Source organism: Hypanus sabinus, chromosome 10 (assembly GCF_030144855.1).
Source record: "Hypanus sabinus isolate sHypSab1 chromosome 10, sHypSab1.hap1, whole genome shotgun sequence".
Lineage (NCBI taxonomy): Eukaryota > Metazoa > Chordata > Chondrichthyes > Myliobatiformes > Dasyatidae > Hypanus > Hypanus sabinus.
This window is the reverse complement of record NC_082715.1, coordinates 77522021-77540933: the sequence shown is the minus strand read 5'-3', so window position 1 is coordinate 77540933 and position 18913 is coordinate 77522021. Positions and strand designations below refer to the sequence as shown.

Sequence of the window (18913 nt, the reverse complement as noted above, 5' to 3'; positions counted from 1 at the left end):
GAAACCCTCTGGCCTTCATGTCTGTAGTCGCCTTTTCCACTGTCTGGTACAACCACGTCCCATTGCCATAAAATATTCGAAGTTTAGCAGGATACAGAGTTTGAAATCTAATCTTGTTTTGCTTTAGTACTTACTTTACTTCAGAGTATTCCTTGCGTTTCTGCAGGACCGCAGGGGGCTAATCTTAGTCGAAATATATTAATTTATCGTCGAAAAACACTCTCTTCTTATCCCAGGCCCTTCGTAGAATCTCCGCCTTGGTGCTGTACCGAAAGAATTTAATTATTATTGAGCGTGGCTTTCTATCCCGGGTAGGTTTCAGGATGAACGCACAGTGGGCTCTCTCGACTTACAGCTCCATAGCCGGGGGAAGATCCAGTGCATCCCGCAGTAACTTTCCGACAAAATCCGTCGTAGACGAGCCCTCTGCTCCTTCAGGAACGTTGTAGATTCTGATATTTTTCCGTCGTGATCTTCCCTCCAGGTCAAGCAGTTTACCTTCTTGGTGATGTATTATTTTTATTGTCTTACTCAGTAACCGTTCCACGTTTTGAACGTGATCTTCCACCTTCTCAAGTCGAGTCTCTGCCACCGCTATTTTTTGATTGACGCTGGAGACCTCTTCCTTTATATCATGGAGCTGCTGCTCTATTTCTTTCCGGAACTCTCTTATTTCTTTCAGGATTTCGAAGATATTCGCTGCTTTGCCTGAACAAGGCCCAGCGTCTGCCTCGCTAACACGCAGTCGGGTCAGAGAGCAGCTCGCTGCACTCCTCCCGGACGCAGGCTCCACAGTGTCGCTTTTTAAATTTCCATTCCTTTTCCCCATTCTTGCCCCTCTTTTCAGTTCAAATATTTTTCGAAAGATATTATATTTGATGGGTTAACGGGGCTTAATACACTTTTTTCTGGAGGAGCTAGTGACTTAAGCTGCCATTCTCAACAATGACGTCACCAGAACCAAACAGCTTTCTGAATTTCATGCTCGGTAATTGCAGCATCAAGCATCTGTTGATCTTCAACAGAAATTTGTGGAAATTTAATCTTATCTAAAAAAGCCTTCATTTTGGAGGAATCTGCAGGAAATTGAGATCTATAAAAATCAGAGTAAAAATCTTGAAAAGTATTATTTCCGTCATGATTACTTGCTATATCTCCATTAGTTTTACGAATCTTTGAGATTTGTCTTTTAGCTCTAGCTGCTCTTCATTGAGAAGCTAAGAGATTATTTTTATCCCCAAAAATATAAAATTGACTTTTCAATTTAAGCTAACATCCTTCAATAAGATATATTAATAATAAATTATACTGTGATTGTAATTCTACTCTTCTTTTAAATGAAACATTTGGAGAGATTGCATTGATATCTAATTCTTTAATTTGTTTAGAGATTTTATCTAATTCCATTCGTTTGTTTCTTCAGCTTAGCTATATATGAAGTAATTTGACCGCGTAGATAAGCCTTTAATGTATCCCAAATTACTAACTTAAAGACGCTTCCTATATTATTAAAGAGAAAAAACTCTTTTATCTGAGCTTCGATAAACCCAACAAATTCTGAACTTTGTAATAAATGTTCTGCAAAATGCCAAAATGGTCTGGTAAAAACCACATCTTTCAATTCAAATATTAAATTTAAAGGAGCATGATCAGAAATAGCGATTGCATCATACTCACATTTCTGAACATTGAATAAAAGTTGAGGGTCAACTATAAAATAGTCGATTCTCGAATATTTATTATGAACACGTGATAAAAAAGTATTCTCTATCACTAGGGTGCATATGCCTCCAGACCTCAATTAAACCGTAATCAATTAAAAAAGGAATTAATAAGTGATGCAGAACAATTAGGGAGTTGATATTTGGATGATGACTTATCCATTGAAGGACTTAGACAAGTATTAAAATTACCACCCATTAATAACATATATTCATTTAAATCAGGTAATAATGCAAAAAGAGTTTTAAAAAATGAGGGATCATCAACATTTGGTCCATAAATATTAACCAAAACCATTTTCCTATTACAAATTATTCCTTTAACAATCAAAAATCTACCATTAATATCAGCTATAATATCCTCCTGATTAAAAGGAATATTGGAATCAATAAAAATAGGGACAGACCTAGTTTTACTCTGGGAGTTTGTGTGAAACTGAGAACCCTTCCAAAATTAAAAAAAAATCGATTTTTACCACATAATCTGATATGTTTCTCTTGAGCAAAGATTATATCAAGCTGGAATCGGTTATTAACTTTAAATTTTTTTTACGCTTAATAGGATGATTCCAACCACGAACATTCCAAGTTAAAACATTTAATTGTTTAGATACCATCATGGAACTTTGTAGACGTATGTCAGGATAGGGTTGTCGAAAATGGCGGAGATGAACAACAATAAAAATAATTGGCGTATGCTCCCAGATTCCATAATGGGAAAAAAAAAGAAAATAAATCCCACCCAAACTACAAGGCTCAGAAACAAGTCGATATCAATCGATGCAAGCCCCAAGAAACGCATAGATGCAAAAGTAAAAAAAGAGAAAGAAAAAAAAAATCTATCTCCCTCTACCGACCATAAAGCTCATAGTCGACATGTATCTCAATATAATTAACTTGGAAGGAAAGTGTTTTTCTTAAGTAACCTTCATAACATTAGATAAGGGAAGAAAAACACATCCAAAACAATTCTTGAAATATTTGCTCATAAGAAAAACAATCGCCATCTTTAAATTGTCCAGTCTATCTTTAAAACATGAAGAAATCCAAATAATTACTTCAGTCTTATTACAGTCTATCAACAATTCTCCCTCTATGTCTTCTGAAATTGAAGCCATCCAAACCAGTCTTTTTCAGAGATAAAAATGTATTTTAAGGTAAAGACTTCTGTAACCATTAGATCTTCCAATCTCATCACTCTTTACACCATGAGACAATCAAGCCATTATAAATCATTCAAGCTTCAGGCTCATCATTGGATGTGTCGGATAAAGAATTAATAAAACTCAATGCTTCAAATGGATCATCAAAAATATGAAAGCCAGACTTTTTGACAAAAAGCCTTAATTTCGCTGGATACTGAAGCAGTGGAGAGAGCTTCTTTTCATACGTTGACTTCATAACCGATGCAAATCCAGCATGCTTCTTAACAATTTTGCGTGGAAACTCTTCAAAAAGGTGAATGTCTGAATTCTGATACTGAAAAAGTCTTTTTTTCTCTCACAAGCTTAACATTACGGTCTTTGTCTCTGAAATGGAGAAAACGCACAACAATGTCTGTTTTCACCTTGATGCAAAAATTTTATAAGTGCCGATTCTGTGAGCCATTTCGATATCTGAACGCTGTAAACAAACCTGAAATAAAGACTGAAACATTTTTGCAAAATAATCCAGTGTCGGCTGATTCTGATTTCTCTTTTAATCCAACTATTCGAATATTATTCCGATGTGATCAACCTTCGCGATCAACGATCCGTTGTTGGGCTTTTTCCAAATGAGAAGAAAGGTCAGCAGCATTTTGACTAACATCTTTAAGATCAAGGCTCAAAGAGTCAACTTTTCCTTCAAATTTTTCTTTTAGTTGAGTTATCTCAATGCTGATATTGCTGATTTGAGATTCTAGTCTCTTTACCCAGGGGGGTTCCTCCGGGAATTCATCAGCTTTTTTGGGCTTTCCATTGCCCAGGTCTAGATTTCTTTAGGTGCTTCTGAGAACCATAACCATAATTATAACTGTTATTCTACAGATCTGACTGAATGAAGTTGAAATCTCAAAATTTAAGTTGGAAAAGGGAGAGATTAAAGGTAGACAAGAGGTGACTGTGTTTTACATTTCTGTAACTGGGAGGTCATCAATGGATCTGGCGTTGAGAGGGTAAACAGCTTTAAATTCCACGGCATACACAGGACCTCACGTGGTCTATACACACCAGCTGTATGGTGAAAAAGCCACAACAGCACCTTTTTCACCTCAGACAGTTGAAGGAGTTTGGAATGGGCTCCCAAATCCTAAGAACTGTCTACAGGGGCACGATTGAGAGCACGATTGACTGGCTGCATTACTTTCTGGTTTGAGAACTGTATCCCCCTTTTACTTATCATGTATGTGAAAGATGTAAGAAATAAAGTCAATTCAATTCAAATATTTTTCATAGCTACACATTCCTGACCTCATGAGCATCTGGTGTAGCAGTTTCTACTGCTTCACTAAGCCATTCTGCTTTAAATGAACTAGCAGTTATTTTGTGTTTCATGACCTTTGCTTCTTTGGAATTTGACATAGTGAACCAGTAATTTCTTCAATAAAAACATTATAAATAAGCCGGTTCTGAAATCAGCAGACAAATCATTGCAAACTCCACGTGACCAACACTGTCTTCATCAGAAACCGGAAAAGGCAATGCAATTGTGTATGATCAGGAAATATATTTAACATGCTAATGAGATAGAGGATGACAATCTTTTGTGCGCAATTTAAAATTCCTTTGTGCGCTAGTAACAAAAGATGTGTGTGCTTGCACATGCACACACTGGCTGTGGAGGCCAAACTGCTTGGTGTATTTAAGGCAGAGACTGATAGGTTTCTGATTGTTAATGGAGTTAAGGGTTATGAGAAGGTGGGAGAATGGGATTGAGAAAAATAATGAACAGCCATGATTTAATGGCATAGCAGATTCAGTGGTGCAAATGGCCCAATTCTACTCATAAATCTCTTGATCTTATAGAGATGAAAGGTTATTAGAGTAAATGAAAATGGGAGTTGGCAGTTCAAATGGTTCTGCAGACTAGATGGGCCAAAGGGCCTGTTTTTCTGCTGTATTTCTTTATGACTCTATGACAAGTAAGATTACTACCAGATCAACAGTGATTTTATGATATAGGGGACTAGGCTGAAGGAGCTAAGATGTGTCCTCCTGTTGCTGATTCTATCATTGAGGAACCTCACTATCCAGGATATGCCCTCTAACATGAAACCCAATAGCATGCAAGGCAGTGATGCTTCATTACCAGACAAACTCAACGCCTTCTATGTACGCTTTGAAAGGGAGAACACAACTACAGCTGCGAAGGTCCCTGCTGCACCTGATGACTCTGTGGTCTCTGTCTCAGAGGATGATGTTAGGCTGTCTTTAAAGAGAGTGAACCCTCACAAGGAGGAAAGTCCCAATGGAGTACCTGGTAAGGCTCTGAAAACCTGTAGCAAACAACTGGTGGGAGTATTCAAGGACATCTTCAACCTCTCACTGCTACGGCAGAAGTTCCCACTTACTTCAAAAAGGCAACAATACCAGTGCCTAAGAAGAAAAATGTGAGCTGCCTTAATGACTGTTGCCCAGAAGCACTCACATCTACAGTGATGAAATGCTTTCAGAGGTTGGTCTTGACTAGACTGAACTCCTGCCTCAGGAAGGACAAGGACCCCAATGCAATTTGCCTATCACTACAATAGGTCAACGGCAGACGTAATCTCAATGGCTCTCCACAAGGCTTTAGACCAGCTGGACAACACAAACACCTATGTCAGGATGCTGTTCATCTACAATAGCTCAGCATTTAATACCATCATTCCCACAATCCTGATTGAGAAGTTGCAGGATCTGGGCCTCCCTCTGCACCTCCCTCTGCAATTGGATCCTCAACTTCCTAACCAGAAGACCACAATCTCTGTGGATTGGTGATAATATCTCCACCTTGCTGATGATCAACACTGGTGCACCTCAGGGGTGTGTGCTTAGCCCACTGCTCTACTCTCTACATACCCATGACTGTGTGGCTAGGCATAGCTCAAATTTACTTATGATACATCCATTGTTGGTAGAATTGCAGAAGGTGACGAGACGGCGTACAGGAGCGAGACGTGCCAACTACTGGAATGGTGTCGCAGCAACCATTTTTTTTTCTTCTGTATTATGTATTGCATTGAACTGCTGCTGCTAAGTTAACATATTTAACAACATATACCAGTGATAATAAACCTGATTCCGATTCTGATTCTCATTACTACCAACTGGGAAGTGGTAAATGAGCTTGAAGACCACACACAACATTTTAGGAACAGCGCCTTCCTCTCTGCCATCTGATTTCTGAATGGTCCATGAACACCACTTCATAATTCCTCTTTTGCACTATTTGTTTATTTTATTTCTTTCTGTAACTTACAGTAATTTTTATGTCTTGCACTGAACCGCTGCCACAAAACAACGAATTCCTTGGCATTACCACTACTACTTTATCATTTACCGTTGAGTCATCTTATGTACATTCACTCCAGCACCCAGCATCACTTTATGGAAAGACAATCAACCTATGTAAATGAACTATCTTAATGTGTTTTTTATTATTGTGTTCTTACCATTTTTTTTCTGTGCTGCATCCGATTCAGAGTGACAATTACAGTGGCTTCAGGTTAATTGAGCCATCGATTAGTCAGGGCTGCTGCTTATTTGGGACTAATTGTGAAAATAGCCAGGATTCCCTTTGTTTATTTGGAACACCATGCACTTGTGCTGCTGTTAGACACTACACTGTGCTTAGAAAGAAGAGATTTTAAAGTGAGTGTGTGTGTGATTTTTGTCACTGATAGTTGGAAAGAAAGCAACAGTAAGACAATTCAGAACCATTTTACTCACTGTGGTTTCAAGCATTTGGGCTTGGAGATGCCAAAAATGGCCAGGAGTGAAAAAAAATGAAATGATTTCACTACATCAACAAGTTAATCACTACAAATAATTTGAAGTTATAAAACAATGATTTGCAGGATGCATTCATTGAAAGCACTGTAGCCCACTATCTGCACTGATTTTGTTCATTTTCAGTCAATCAAAAGAACATGTCAGCAGACACTGAATGAATTCCTCCATTGTATGAAGGCAGTCCAATATCTGCTCCTGTTGTCTACACTGAATTTGTTAATCTACAATCAATCAAAAAATCAATCGATTAAAGGGATAAATTCTTCCCTTTATAATTATTAGGAACTAATACGATTTAATAGTTTTATTAGCATTCTAAGTTATTCTGTATTTCCTTTAAGTACATCATTTGTTCTTTTTTTATACCTTTTAAACTATTTCCAGTTGATTTGAGGCAGCTACTTAATTGGGCCAAGATGTACAGGTGCTGATGTGTACAAATTAACTGGAATCCACTGTATTTCATTTCTTTTACATTTGCGCACTGGCAAAGGATATTAAACAATCTTGGATCTTGAATACATCAGAGATAATAAACCAGATTCTGATGTAAATCTAACATAAAAACAATAAAACCAAATTAAAAAAAAAACAAATAAAGTGAAATAGAAAATATTTATTTAATATCAATAATAAAAGCAAAGTATTCAAATAGATTGTATTATCTGTAAAAAAAATCATTATCAATCTGTACCAACAATGTACAGCAGGTGGTGCTGAAAGTTAATTGTGGAGTACCTCCAACCCTCACTGGAATTTCAGTAGCTTGACTATACATATCTGAAACTTTTTACTGCCCAGATATAGAACTGTTCTGGTGTAGCACAGTAAACAAAGATAGCAGCTTTCATTGTAATGAATTCTGCAACTTAATCCTCAACTTTCTCTTTGGAAGACCGGAGTCAGTAAGGATCAGAGATAACATCTACTCCTCGCTGATATTCAACACCTCAAGGATATGTTCTTAGTCCACTACTCTACCCTCTCTACACTCATGACGGTGTGGCTAAATACACAAGTCATCTATAAATTTTCAGATGACACCACTGTTTAAGTAAATTCTCAGACGGCAAGGTGAGAAAGATCAACAGACTGAGGGATGACACAACAACCACCTCACAGTCAGTGTCAGCAAGAACACAGAATTAATTATTGTCTTTAGTGTATAAGTAAGGAGAACATGCACCAATCCTCCTTGAGGGGTCAGTGGTGGCAGGAGTGAGCAGCTTCAAGTTCCTGGGCTTCAATATCTCAGAGGATCTATCCTGTGTCCAACATATTGATGTAATCATGAAGGTATGCCAGCTACTCTACTTCATGAGAGGTCTGAGGAGATTTGGCACGTTACCAAAGTCTTGCAAATTTCTATTGAAGCCACCCCGGACATAACCTCTTCTCATTGCTACCTTCATGGAGAAGGTATAGGAGCCTGAAGAACCACAATCAATGATTCAGAAACAGCTTCTTTCACTCTGCTATCATATTTTTGAAGGGTCCATTTATTTTGTCATATAACACAGTGATAATAAATTTGATTCTGAACTAATGTGCGTGTGTGTGTGTGTGTGTGTGTGTGTATATAATATATATATATATAAACAGAAAGATATTCAAACAGATTTGAGTTAGTACCACTGAGTTTTACCATCATGGCTTAAATGTAATATAAAAATTTTACTGCATAAAATTTCCTCTTATTGTTGTAACAAAAACATTTGTTTAAAATGACAAAAAGTAAATTTAGTTAAAATTATATCCACTGTTTCAGAATCCTTACCATTTTTTAAGATGTGACATTGGGAAGGCAGGTGTACTTGGAGACCTAGAAGTATACTGCATAAACAGTGGATTCCAGTTAATTGGGACAGCCACTTATTTGGGACAACTCTTAAGTAACTAATCACGAAATTAGCCAGGATTTCCTTCATTTATTTGGGACACTATGCAACTTAATTGCGACGCCAGACTGTTGCCAAATAGTTTCTAACTAGCATCAGTCATGTGCACTTGAATGGCCATGAGTCATTACTCCATGCTTAGAGCAAACAGCTTTTAAATCACATCAGTCCCATGTGTTTCAAAAAGCAGGCGATTTTTGTCACTGATAGCTGGTGAGAAATAAGCAGTTATTCAGAAATGTTTTGGTCACTGCAGTTTTAGGCATTTATGCTGTAGTCAGTGAATGGCCATAAGTGAAAATAAAACCATTTCACTACTTCAACAGATTAGGAAATATGAAAAATTTGAAGACTTCAATAATCACCATGAATGTTACATTACAATGAAAATGAAGGTTTGGAGGATGCAACCATCGAAAGCACTATATGAGAGCAGTCCATTAGCTGCATGTTGTCTGTGCTGATTTTGTTCACTTATAGCAGGGCTTCCCAATCTTGGGTCCAGGATCCCTCAGTTAATGGCAGGGATCCATGACATTAAAAAAAGTATGGGAACACCTGATTTACTATTGTAATGCCCTGGTTAAGAACATGTTTTACTGTGCTTCTACTGCTATGCTGTGAAGTATTTTTACTTTAACAGTTTTCAGCAAACACAGTGTGTTCTGTTAGTTAAGCTTCATAGACTAGTGTTTTGGCTTTGGCTGAGGTAAGCAGCATTTGCTTAACCTAGGAATGTTGAGTCAGCCAATTGAGTTTGTTTGATATTGTGTTGTAACATTCTGTCCGTGGGATGGGGTAGGATCAGATTTCTGAAGAACAGTCTGGTTTTAGGTTTTTTTTGTTAGGAGGTGCAGAGAAGAGCACAAGGAGGATGCTCGGAGGATCCCATCTGAAGGGGAGACCCTATTGTAAGAAGGACTTTGTGCAGACAAATGGTTCAAAGGAGGAGGTATCAATAGTCCTGAGTTTGCCATTCAAACTGGTCTTCGAGGGAAGTTTTAACTGTGGCTGTTGTCTTTCACACACATGTGGGTTCAGTGCATGAATAATCAAAGCAAAGCATCCTAACTACGCCAGAAATTAGCTCCAAAGTTTATGTGCATATTTAAACTGGTTTAACAGTACAAGGCCCTTTTCATTTCTCCCCCTCCCCCACATAAATGTTTACACTTAAGTTTATGCCTTTGTAAGGTCTGTTATTTCCCTGCGAACGATAAGTTTGCATGGGACAGTATTTACATAGCATTCATCACAGTTTTCATTCCATTATCGGATTACTGTTTGGTTGAACCTGATTCATACCAACCCTAAAAGGGTGTTGCTTATTGAAGGTGGCCTTCTCATTGTTACCCATGCAATACTGATTCACATGCCTGTTAGCCAAGTTAGCTAACGAACCAAGATTTTTTACGAGCCACAGTGAGAGGGTTAGACAGTCAATCAAAAGAACAGTCACATACACTGGACAAATTTCTCGGTCAGTAACTATTAGGAAATAATACAGTTTTATAGCACTGTAGTACTATTAATAATGTTCTAATTTGTTCTGTATTTCATTTAAGTATATAATTTGTTGTTCAGTTAAATGGCAGTTTGTCCGTTTTATACCTTTTAAACTATTCCCATGGTGGGAGAGTCTAGGACAAGGGGGCACTGCCTCACGATAGAAGGGCACCCTTTCAAAACAGAGATGTGGAGAAATTTCTTTAGCCAAGGGTGGTGAATTTGTTACCACGTGCAGCTGTGGCGGCCAGGTCATTGGGTGTATTTAAGACAGAGATTGATAGGTTCTTGATTGGACATGACATCAAAAGTTAAAAGGCTGGGAACTGGGGCTGAGGAGGAGATAGAAAAAAGGATCAGCCATGATTGAATGGCAGAGCAGACTCAATGGGCTAGATGACCTAATTCTGCTCCTATGTCTTATGGTCTTCTTTCCATGAAACTTTGGGTAACTGGGGTAGCCACTTAATTGGGACAAAATGTACTGGTCACAATGTGTCCCAATTCACCGGAATTCACTGTGTTACAGTTGTGGAAAGCCTAATGTATTCATAACTAAGAATTTTCATGCAATTTGATGCCATGATTATTTATACAGCAAGAATTTCATGTATCAACTCAGTGAAACTGAGGAGAATTTTTATAATTGCAGATGAATTAAAACAGCATGCTGATTTTTTGAAATAATCTTACAAACACAAGTTCAAAACAGGAATATGAAATATAGCAAGCATAATCTAAGAATGTACCTTCTTGCACCAAATTTCCTTACTCCATATTAAAATATCTCAACAATCACTAAACTATGCGATGTTACGAGCTCAAATCTACCAATTCACTACATTAAAGCAGTGAACTGTCACATTATTTAGCACTGGAAGTTTCCCATTTTGATGATACTCTTTCATACTCAACATTTTTCCATAGCTCAGCATTAATAACAAGGAATTTCCCCATAGTTTATTACAATTTCCACAGGTTTTATAATGAAAGTATTTATTAAGAAGCTTCTTACTATTAGACTGGGCATTCTCCAAACACCATCCACATAGTCTGACTGCACTTCTCAATGCCTCAGTAAAATAGCCAATAGAATCAATGATCTCAGCCAACCCAGACATTCTTTCTTCTCCGCACACCCCGTTACCTTTGGGCAGTAGATATAAAAGCCTGAAAGCACTTTACCAAAGGCAGCTTTTATCCTGCAGCTATAAGACTATTGAAATGTTTCCTAATAGAAAAAGCTGGATTCTTGAAATTACAATCTCTCCAATTATGGCCTTGATCCTTTTCCAAATTGTTAAATTGGAGAAGGTGCAAAACTGAATTATGAGGATGTTACCTAAAATGGAGGTTGTGGGTTATAAAGAGAGGCTGGATAGGTTAGGACTTTTATCCTTTGGTGAAAAGAACACTGAGGGATGAGTCTATATTGGCAGAACTTGAATTTGCTGATCAATATTAACATAGTACGTTACTTTTTATTTAGTGGTGGGTGTTCTCGTTCTATTTAATAGAGTTACACAATGTATAGTTAAGATGAGGGGCACAAACAAGGTAAATAGCTAAAGCCTTTTCCCTGGGTAGGAGAGTCCAAAACTAGAGGTCACAGGTTTAAAATAGGAGGAGAGAGATTTAAGAACCCGAGGGACAACATTTTCCACACAGAGTTGTGGGTATATGGAACAAGCTGCAGAAGAAGTGATACGAGTACAATTACAACATTTATATGACGTTTGGACAGTATATGGATAGGAAAGGTTCAGAGGGATACAAGCCAAACACAAACAAATGTGACTACCTCAGTAAGGTAACTTGGTTGGCATAGGTGAGTCAGGCTGAAGACCCTATTTCTATTCTGAACAGCTGTATTCAGCGCCAAGTACAATGCTATCACAGATCAGGCTGTTAAGAAAACATATTCATTAGGACCCTAACATTTTCTCCAATATTCATCCTTCAGAACATCACTTTAAGTTTACTCTCAAGTTTTAGAGATGAAAAGCTTCAGTCACAACAAATAGAAATTTCTACACCCCTAATCTAGTTCAAAAGCCCATGGTGCTGCAGAAAATTGGTACTGGACAAATGAAGAAACATTTTAACAACAGAAATGTCATCCAAGAATGAAGAATAGAAAATTGCAAAAATTTGTTTAAACTGCTATAGCACAGTCATCAACAGTGGAACAATTAAAAATCCATGATTGTCTAAAGGCCATAACTTCAGGAGTTCACTGATCTTCGATATATTGTAGCTGAAAGAGATTAGGTAGATAATGGTGGGTGAGGCCATGGAGGAATTTCAAATAAGAATATAAATTTCACATTTTAAACAAAGGCAGAATGCATGCCAGTGTGGGTCAATAAGCAAAGGGATGATGAGAGTGATTAGAGAGGGCATATTAAAAGGAAGGCATGAGTATACAATGGATGTATATTGGATAGGTAACTTAACAAATCAGATCCCATCCAGATGGACCTCCAGCACTATAAAAGACTTAATAATTGTGAATGGTTGCACTGCTGTGGCCAAGATTTCCTTGAAACAAATCAGAAGATTGAATGGACAAAGGTAGCTCTGACATTTGAAGAAAAGCAACAGGAATATGCATTTTGGTTGTAACCAAACTTCTACTTTGAACTACAGCAAATCAACACCACTTCAAAAACTTACTCCAAAGTGAGATAGTCTGAACTGAAGAAAGGTTGCACATCAGGCTTTTTATTTCACTATTCCTAGTATATACTGAGTAAAGCTGTAAGCAATGTCTTTCTTTAATGCAAAGCATCGACTTCTAAAGTGACTTCTACAGATTGCTTGTTTCTCTCTAGTTTAAATTCTGTGATATACACTTCTGAGAATCGGTGTAATAATAAGATTAAAAAAAAACAAAAAACTGCAGATGCTGGAAAACTGGAAAAATAATAGGAAAAAAAATGCAGGAGATACTCAGTAGAGCAGGAAGTACTTGTAGAGAGAGAGAGAAAAAGACAGAAATAGGACTTAACATTTCATCTGGTAAAAAGTTATGGATGTGGTGTTGCTTGCCTTGTTGAGCATCTCCAACATTTTCTGCTTTTACTTCAAATTTATAAAGATACTAGGTTGGGAACAATTTATGGGATTGGATAGGATAGACTTGGCACAGAAGTGGTTGAAGTAACATTTAACATTGAAGTGAATGAAATTAAAGTTGAGAGGGTTTTAAAGAATGATTATTAATTTCAAATAATCAGCAAAGGAATGACAAATATTTTCTTCCAGGAGTTGTGAGAAATTTGGAACTCTGGCCAAAATGGTACAAGTATCTTATCTACCACTATCTACCAAAACCATATGCTCATATAACAATTACAGCACGGAAACAGGCCATCTCAGCCCTTCTAGTCCGTGCTGAACGCTTACTCTCACCTAGTCCCACCGACTTGCACTCACCCCATAACCCTCCATTCCTTTCCTGTCCATATACCTATTCAATTTTTTTTTTAAATGACAAAATCAAACCTGCCTCTACCACTTCTACTGGAAGCTCGTACCACATAGCTACCATTCTCTGAGTAAAGAAGATCCCCCTCGTGTTACCCCTAAACTTTTGCCCCTTAAACCTTTGGCACATTTGAATACTGTCTACATGTGCACTTGAATAACTGTGACTACAAGACTCCAAATGTTGGGCAAAAAAACGGAATTAGGCTGTATTGTTCTTCACTGCTTGGCATGGACACAATGGACTGACTTCTCACATGATACATTTTCTCTGATTTTACACTCCATTCCTTTAAGGTTTTATGCTCTTACCATTTTCACTCCAATCACCTGAGCCCATTTAAATTTTAATTAGATTTGTAAATTTGAGAAGCGTAGTTAACTCTCCTCCCATTGAAATATCTTCAGCCCACAATGTTGTACCGACCACGTAATCTACTCTAGAAGCTGCCTAGAATTTCCCTACTGCATAGCCCTCTATTTTCTGAGCTCCATGTACTTATCCAAGAGTCTCTTCAAAAACCCTACTGTATCTGCCTCTACCACTGCAGTACATTCCATGCACCCACCCCTCTGTGTGAAAAAACATACCCCTGACATCCGCCTTGTACCTGCTTCCAAACACCTTAAAACAATGCCCCCTCATGTTAGCCATTTCAGCCCCGGCAAAAGGCCTTTGGCTATCCACACGATCAATGCCTCCCATGATCTTATACACCTCAATCAGGTCACCTCTCATCCTTTGTCGCTTCAAGGAGAAAAGGCCATTTTCACTCAACCTATTCTCATAAGGTATGCCCACCAATCCAGGCAACATCCTTGCAAATCTCCTTTGCTCTCTCTATAGTATCCACATCCTTCCTGTAATGAGGTGACCAGAACTGAACACAGTACCGCAAGTGGGGTCTAACTAAGGTCTTATATAGCTGTAAGATTACCTCTCAGCTCTTGAACTCAATCCCATGGTTGATGAATGCCAACACACCACACACTTTCTTAACAACACTGTCAACCTGCACAACAGCTTTAAGTGTCCTATCGACACAGATCCCATGATCTCGCTGATTCTCCACACTGCCAAGAGATTTGCCATTTATATTATATTCTGTCTTCAAATTTGACCTAACAAAATGAACCATTTCACACTTATCTGGGTTGAACTCCATCTGCCACTTCTCAGCCCAGTTCTGCATCCTAGCAATGTTGTGCTGTAACCTCTGACAACCCTCCAGGCTCATCACAACACCCCCAGCATCCACAACTAACCTACTTCCTCATTCAGGTCATTTATAAAAATTACAAAGAGCAGGGGTCCCAGAATAAATTCCCATGGAACACCAATGGTCACCGTCCTTCATGCAGAATATGAACCATCTACAACCACCCTTTGCCTTCTGTGGTCAAGCCAATTCTGGATCCACAAAGCAAAGTCTCCTTGGATCCTATGCTTCATTACTTTCTGAATGAGCCTTGCATGGATAAACTTATCAAATGCCTTACTGAAATCCACATACACTACTGCTCTACCTTCATTAATGTGCTTTGGTACATCCTCAAAGAATTCAATCAGGTTCACAAGGCATGACCTGCCCTTAACAAAGTCACGCTGACTATCTCTAATCAGATTATGTCTCTCCAAATGCTCATAAATCCTACCTCTCAGGATTTTCTCCAACAATTTGCCCACAACTGAAGTCTCACTGGTCTATAATTTCCTAGGTTAGCTGTACTTCCTTTCTTGAACAAGGGAACGACGTTTGCAACCTTCCAATCCTCTGGTACTTCTCCCATCCCCATTGATGATGCAAAGATAATTGCCAGAGGCTCAGCAATCTGCTCCCTCACTTCCCACAGTAACCTGGAGTATATCTTGTCCAGTCCTGGCAACTTATCTAACTTAGTACCCATCAAAATCTCCAGTACATCCTCCTTCTTAATGTCCATACACTCAAGTGTTTTAGTCCGCTGCAAGTCCTCCCACAATTGCCAAAGTCCTATTCACCACTGAATATTGAAGCAAAGAATTCATTAAGTACCTCTGCTACCTCCTCTGGCTCCATGCTCATGTTTCCTCTCTCTCTCCTGATACATGCAATTCTCTAACGATTCATCCTCTTGCTCTTCATATACTTGTAGAATGCCTTGGGGTTTCCCTTAATCCTGCTCGCTAAGGCCTTTTCATAGCCGCTTTTAGTTCTCCTATTTCATTCTTGAGCTCCTTCCTAGCACGCTTGAAATTTTCTAGAGCTCTAACAATACCTATTTTAACTAGATTTTCTACATCCTTTGTACACCATGGTTCTTTTATCCTACCATCCTTTCCCTGCCTCAATGGAACATACCTATGCAGAACACCATGCAAATTTTCCCTGAACATTTGCCACATTTCTGCTGTGCATTTCCCTGAGAACATCTGTTCCGAATTTATTCTCCCCAGTTCCTGCCACATAGCATCATATTTCCCCCTACCCCAATTAAATGTTTTCCCAAATTGTCTGTTCCCATCCCTCTTCAGTGATATGGCAAAGGAAATAGAATTATGATCACAACCTCCAAAATGTTCTTCCACTGAGAGATCTGACACCTGACCAGGTTCATTTCCCAATACCAGATCAAGTACAGCCTCTCCTCTAGTTGGCTTATTGACATACTGTGTCAGAAAACCTTCCTGAACATACCTAACAAACCACTTCATCTAAACCCCTTGTCTAAGGAGATGCCAGTCAATATTAGGAAAGTTAAAATCACCCAACACAACCACCCTATTATTATTACAGCATTCCTCTCTGCCTCCCTATCAGCTCCTTGACGTCTCTGTTACTACTAGGGTAAAAAACACCTAGCAGAGTTATTGCCCCTTCTTGTTTCTGACTTCCACTCACAATGACTCAGTGGACAATCCCTCCATGACTTCTTTTTCTGCAGCCATGACCCTATCTCTGATCAGCCGTGCCACAATTCTTGCCTGAGTCATCAAAGTCTCTGGCATGGTCACAACATCCCATGTTTTACAAAACATCTAAACTGAGAATGATCTTTCCACAGCACAATCTCTTTCAATGATCTTGATGATCTCTCCTGGACATACTTCCTCCCTAATATCTCATTCCCCTTATCTAACTTCTATTTTAAATGTTATCATGCTGCGTAGTTTGAACACTTGATTCACATAGCTTAAAGTTCAATAGCTTTCCATTTACATCCTTTCTGTATTATTGTGCTATAACTGAGCCTCATACTGATCTACACAAAAGTGCCAAGCAGTTCTTTGAATAATTAATCAGCCATGATGGAATGGCAGAGCAGACTTGATGGGCCAAATGGTCTAATTCTGCTCCTATGCCTTATGATCTTTGAAATTAACCCTGGTTCCTTCAAGATGTTGTTTCACTGGCAGATTTTGAGCATTGCTTGACAGGAAACTGGAAAATTTAGTATCTTGTTTACTTTATCAACCTTCTTCATTATTACTTCCTGCTATCTAATGATAGAAATATTCTGACAATCCATGTGCTTTTTCCTGTATTTTTTCACTGAAATCTTCACATACATATATATTTTATGAACAATCTGCAGAAGCACTAATGTTGACACGTCAGAGTCCTACAGACCATAAACAGGCCCTTGGGTTCACCGAGTCTATGTCGACAGTCAAGCTCCATTTACATTAGTTCTGAACCACAACAGCCAATTAATCCCAAAAACCATATACCTTTGACAAATGGGTGAAAACCCATATGGTCACAGAAAAACATGCAAACTTCACAAAGTCAGTACTCAAGCCAGTGGAGCTGTGAGGTATCAGCTGCACAAGCTGTACCTTTCTTAGTATGTCTCATCCTGTACTTCCAATTATATAAAACATCTAAGGTATGCAAAATGCACTTAACAAATTTGCATTTATCTACACATATACCTGTCAACCTCTCATACTTCATACTTTCCTACTTTGCCCAGAGAGATCTATTCTCACTGAATTCAGTCAGAGCCTGTACACTTTTAAAACATTAAGTTCTGCGCCATTTGAAAACACATAAGTGGATTAATTTGCTTCCCAAAAATTTTAAGTACATTTATTATCAAAGTATGTTTACATATTTTCAGTGTATTCAAAACATTTACAAGTTTGCTCATTCCATCTGCAACTGCTGCTGAAATGATAGCAGTACATTTTTAATACAGAAACAGGGACACCTACATTTCTTTTAATCTGTCCATGTCCATCCAGATTCTCAGACCCTCGTGGGTCAGCATGAAATCTTTCCACAGTTCCTACCTTATATCAAAAGTTTGACTTGAATAATAATCTAAAAAAAAACACAATTTCAAAACTAACGGCATACAAAATTGTAACACAGAGGCAAATGTTTTGGCTTTGTATACAGTCATTGAAATTCCCAATGGACTAACAGAGTAGCAAATTTGTTAACAGACTACCAAATATTTTTGGAAGTTTCAGTTTTCCAGGTAGTTAACCAATTTTATCAACAACAAACTTTTCAAAAAAATAATGCTCCCCAATTAAGAATTACTGTTTTCAAGTGACAAACTTTTTATTTTTATAAAAATTTTATAAAATTAATCATGGAAGTTAACACCACCGTGACATTTTTCACCTCAATTAAAATAGTGTTCTTTCTTCCCTGTTGCTGTAAACTTCCTTTAGTAGCACTATTTTGCAAATGGTGCATATTACATACCTGTGCATCCCAATTTTTATTCAGGTAATAGATACACGTGACACATCGTCCATCTCCATTTGGATTATCAACATGCCGAACATATCCTGTTCCATTGCCTGGGTAACATGCAACCATTGCCTGTAAATGGGTGAACAAAAAAAGAAATAAAGAAAATCATTACAGCGTGAACTGCCAGTGAAGCTTTTTCAGTTTCCATTCTTTCTTAATGTTGTAGTTTATGAGATGATAGTCCGGTCTACTGAAATTTCTGTCAATCATTATCCTCTGGTATTTATGCCTAACCTTTTGTATTTGCTTTAGTTAAGCCATTTTGCTGTGAAAATGAAATATCTAGACCCTTGCTGCAAAAATATGTATTTAAATTACTTGATAATATATTGGGGTAGCTTTCCTTTGAAAAGTTGACTGACATTAGTCCAAATAAATTTTAACACCAGGTATTACTGCAGACTTGCTGAGAAAAATTTCAATGTAATCAATTCATTCTGAAGCATTTTTAGAATCCGAATAATCTCTGAAGGTACCTTACAAAGAAAGGTTAAAACACATTAAAAACATTATAGGCTAATCAGTTATTAAGTATTCTAGAAATCATAGACAAAAAATGGATGCTGTGACTATAA

At 37.9% G+C, this 18913-nt stretch overlaps 1 protein-coding gene across 5 annotated transcripts in view; it reads right to left on the bottom strand.

Annotated features, from left to right (window-relative positions):
• The window catches only part of egln1a (egl-9 family hypoxia-inducible factor 1a), a 96389-nt gene that overhangs the window by 29614 nt on the left and 47862 nt on the right, over positions 1-18913 (bottom strand). For all 5 annotated transcript variants that reach the window (XM_059982135.1, XM_059982137.1, XM_059982139.1 and 2 more), the window contains exon 2: positions 18288-18407. In XM_059982135.1, coding sequence (XP_059838118.1) covers positions 18288-18407 — 120 coding nt within the window. The remainder of the gene's footprint in view (positions 1-18287; positions 18408-18913) is intronic.